The sequence below is a fragment of the Charadrius vociferus genome, unplaced genomic scaffold, assembly GCF_000708025.1.
Source record: "Charadrius vociferus isolate BGI_N301 unplaced genomic scaffold, ASM70802v2 scaffold1413, whole genome shotgun sequence".
Taxonomy (NCBI): domain Eukaryota; kingdom Metazoa; phylum Chordata; class Aves; order Charadriiformes; family Charadriidae; genus Charadrius; species Charadrius vociferus.
In genome coordinates, this window is record NW_009647827.1 from 949293 (window position 1) to 952935 (window position 3643).

At 64.9% G+C, this 3643-nt stretch overlaps 1 protein-coding gene across 1 annotated transcript in view; it reads left to right on the forward strand.

The window, feature by feature from the left end:
• Positions 1–3141: 3141 nt before the first annotated feature.
• The window catches only part of MCAM (melanoma cell adhesion molecule), a 6277-nt gene continuing 5775 nt past the window's right edge, over positions 3142–3643 (forward strand). Inside the window, 1 exon segment of the mRNA XM_009882480.1 lies at positions 3142–3208. Within this exon segment, the coding sequence (XP_009880782.1) occupies positions 3142–3208 (67 nt within the window).

Genomic DNA, 3643 nt, shown 5'->3' on the forward strand with positions numbered 1-3643 from the left:
GGGTGGCCTCGGCGTCCCCGGGGAGGCTGGCCCGGTGGCCAGGGGAGGTGGCCGGCGCCAGGCAGGCTCCTGCAGCGGTGCTCCGTGGGGCAGAGGCAGGGGCATGCGGGGCGGGGTGCCCCCACGTGTGTTCAGTGTGCAGCAGGGTGAATTGGTCGAGGAAGCATCCACCCCTTTCCTTCTAAGGAGTTTTTCCCTGAGCGCTGTGTTTCTCTTGGCTTTTTTCAGGCTTTCTTTTTTTATCCTCTTTCCAGTCCGTTTTCACCCTCGGGGGGGTGGGGGGGCTGCGTTTCCTGCCCTGCCCTGCTCCCCGCAGCATGCCCTCCCCTCGCCGGAGTCCAGGGAGTGGTCCCGGTGCGCTGGCTGCTCCCTCCCGCCTTCTCGCCTTGTCCCTGCCCAGCCGTCCTGCGGAGGTGGCCCCAGGCGCTGGGGAAGCCCGCGAAGGCGTTGGCGCCTCGGGAGAGCTCAACACCCGAGCCAAAGGCAGGCTGCTTCCACCCCCAGCTCGTGCTGGGATCCCCTTCCTCACAGCACACGTGCCAAGCGAGGCCATTATTTGTTGGTGGCATCGGCGTGTTTGCAAGCCCAGCCTTTGTGAAAGGCTTGCTGCTTCCCAGAAGCACGCGTGGCCGTGGCCAAGCCATTTCCAGGCAGGCTGGAGGACCCGCTGTGCTGCTGGGGCGGGGGGCTGAGCCCACACTGGTGCCACCAGTGCCACCCTGGCCCCTTCTGCACTGCAGTCTCCAGCTGTTAGAGAGGTCTCTTGCGGATGTTGTCACCTGGCTGGAGTTGTGAACCTTTCCTCTCCTGCTGCACATGTCTGGCTCCTCTTGGGGAGGTGGGGTTGGTTTGGGGGGTGCGAGGTGCCGGTCCTTGCTGCAGGCAGAGCCTTGGCTCCCTCCCCGTCCCCAGCACAGCGAGGGCTGTGGCTCGGGGCGGAGGCTCTCGGGCGCTGGCAGTGGTGCTGCTTGCGGCCGGGCTTGGGCTCTGCACCCTGTTTCTCCACTCTGTGAAGAAGGGGTGCAGGTGACCCTGCTCCCTAGGATCTGGGGCACCCCGGCTCAGGGATCTGTGCGGGAAGGGCAGCCTTGCCAGGGCAGAGGAGGGCAGCATGTGTGTATGTGCTGGGAGCAGGAGGGATCTGGACGCAGCTGGTTTCCCGGCGAGGGGAACAGAAACCCGCGGAAACCTCAAGCATCCCACGTGTGGCTCCAGACCCCTGTGGTGCCCCTCCTCTCAGTGCTCCGTGCTGGGGGCTCTGTGCTGGGGGCTCTGCACCGCCAACGCAGCCGCACTCCTCGCTGGCTCCCCACACACCTCGGCTCCACAGGAGGCTGGCGGAGGGGCTGTGCTACTCCCCACCCCCTTCCCCGGCTCTAAAAGCAAATCTTTGTTCTTGTGGAGCTCTGGCTGACGGCCCGCTCGCCAGATGGAAAGGCACGGGGGCTCTCCTCCCTTCCCTGCTTGCTTGCTGCAGACGTCCTCTCCAGATCTCTGGGTCTCCCGCTGGAGCTGTGCCAGGCACTTAGGGTGCACGGTGCAGGCTGGAGCTCAGCTCTGCAGCTGGGCTGCTCCATGCATGGCCGATGGGTCTCCAGCCCTGCCGAGGTTCCCTCACCGAACTAGTATCTGCACCCACGCTGGGCACAAGGGAGGATTGCCATGTCCCCAGAGCCTGCTATGCCGGGGTGCCTGTGCCCAGTGCCTCTCTAGCTTGCCCGTGCGCCTGGCAGGCTGTGGGGTCTTGGAGCTGCAGGAGGAAGCCTTGTGTCTCCAGGATTGTGGGGGGCCTTGTGTCCCCCAGCAAGGCGCACTCGGCGTGCTGCTGAGTGCTCCTTCCAGCCCGGGGGAGGGCTAGTATCCAGCCTGCCCAGGGGGAGTTGGGGAGCAGTGAGTCCTTGTTCCAGGCAGAGTGGGGGCTGCAGCGTCCATGTCCACCTCCTCAAGGGCAGTGGATGGGTGGGAGGGACGTGTGCCTCATACCAGCCCCAGATGCCAGCCATTCTCCAGCTCTGAGCTCATGGTTTCAGCTGCTTCGCTGCCTGGATGAGGGCTCTCATGCCGAGCGGGTCAGCGGGGTGGGCCAGCAGCTCTCCCTCTCCCAGGGGCTGGCTCTGCTCATGGCCCATCCTGAAGGTGTAAAAATGATGGGGGGAGCAAAGCCTGGCCTGGCTACCTGCAGCCTAGAAGTGTCAGGGCTCAGGGGAGGGTATGGGGGCAGGGGGGGCTCACCCCAAGCCCCACGTTTGCCCAAGTCTGCGGATGCCCAGCTGCAAGAGACAGCCAAGTCGTGGCCGTATGGGTGGGCAGGTGCCTCCGGTGAAAAGTTATCTTTTCCTACGTATGCTCGGTGCAGCTTCCTGACCCCAGCACGTGCTTATCTCTGGGGCTTTCACCTGTTTTTCTAGCACCTCCTTTCCTGTGCAGTGCTTTGCTCGTCCCTCTTTGGTTAGTGCCAACCGTACTGTGCCGATGGGGTGGGTGAGGGCCAAAAGCTCGTTGCTGGGGTGTCCCGAGGTGGCTAGTCCTGTGAGCCAGGGCCTTTGCTGTGGCAGAAGGGCTCCTGGCTGCATTTTGGCGCTGTGCCACCACATACACACTTCAGACAAAGAGTATTTTGTGGGCACGGCATTGCCCTTTGAAGTTGCCTCCCTTGCGAGGCTCCGTGGCTGTTACCGAGCGGCACTATCAAGGGAGCTGTTGACACAGCTGGTTTCCTCCAGCCTCTTGTCCCCAGCTCCCATACCTGGGCTGGGCCGTGGGTGCCGAGCTGGCTGGCCCTGTTGCTGGGGGACAGACCACTGTCCCTTCCTGCAGGGCTGCGTGCCAGCCCGGGGCGTGCGGACCCCCCTTGCTTTGGCACCCACAGGGCTGGTGGCAGTGGCACTCCCAGCCTTGCTGTGACGCAGACCTTGTCTCTGCTGTGCCCGGCCGGGGCTGCTTTGCCCCCAGCCTCTCGGGAAGCTGCTCTGTTCCCTGTCCTGGATCGATAGCCATTACCTTCCCCTGTGCTCTGGAGCGTGGCCAGGAGCTCCATTACTGCTGCGGGTGAGCAGGCGGCTGGGCTGGGAGGGAAGGTGGGGTGCCGGGGTGGGCAGGCTCTGCTCACGGGGGGGGGGGGTCCCTGGTGCCACCCGTGCTATGGATGGGCAGCACTGGGTTTGCTTTGTGGACAGTGAGCAGAGGAGCAGCGAGGGACTCGCCTTGGGTACGCAGCAGGGGTGGATGCTCTGACTGCTGGGTTTGGGGTTCCTGCCTGGGCGGCAGGGTCGGAGCTTGGGGAGGGACCTGGGAGTCCCAGCTGCGCCACAGCCATGGTGTTCAGGGACGTGCTGCCTCCCCAGTGGGCCCTGTTGCCTTGGAGGGCGAAAGGGAGCAGCAGGCAGCCGCAGATGGCTGAGGCACCTTCCTGAGCTGCTGCCCTGTGTGCCCTGTCCTGCTGCAGAGGAACACAGCGCCTCATTCATGCCTCAGCCCCGGGGCTGCTGCGGGGGCTGCGCAGGCTGACGTCAGGGCTCCAGTCCCGGGCCACGGGAAGGTGCAGACTTTGTGCTGCCCCTTCAGCCTCCAGCACCCGGTCCCTTCCCCTGCCTCTGCTAACCTCCTGACACCTCCTTGCCCGGCCCTTGGGGCCAGTAAGGCA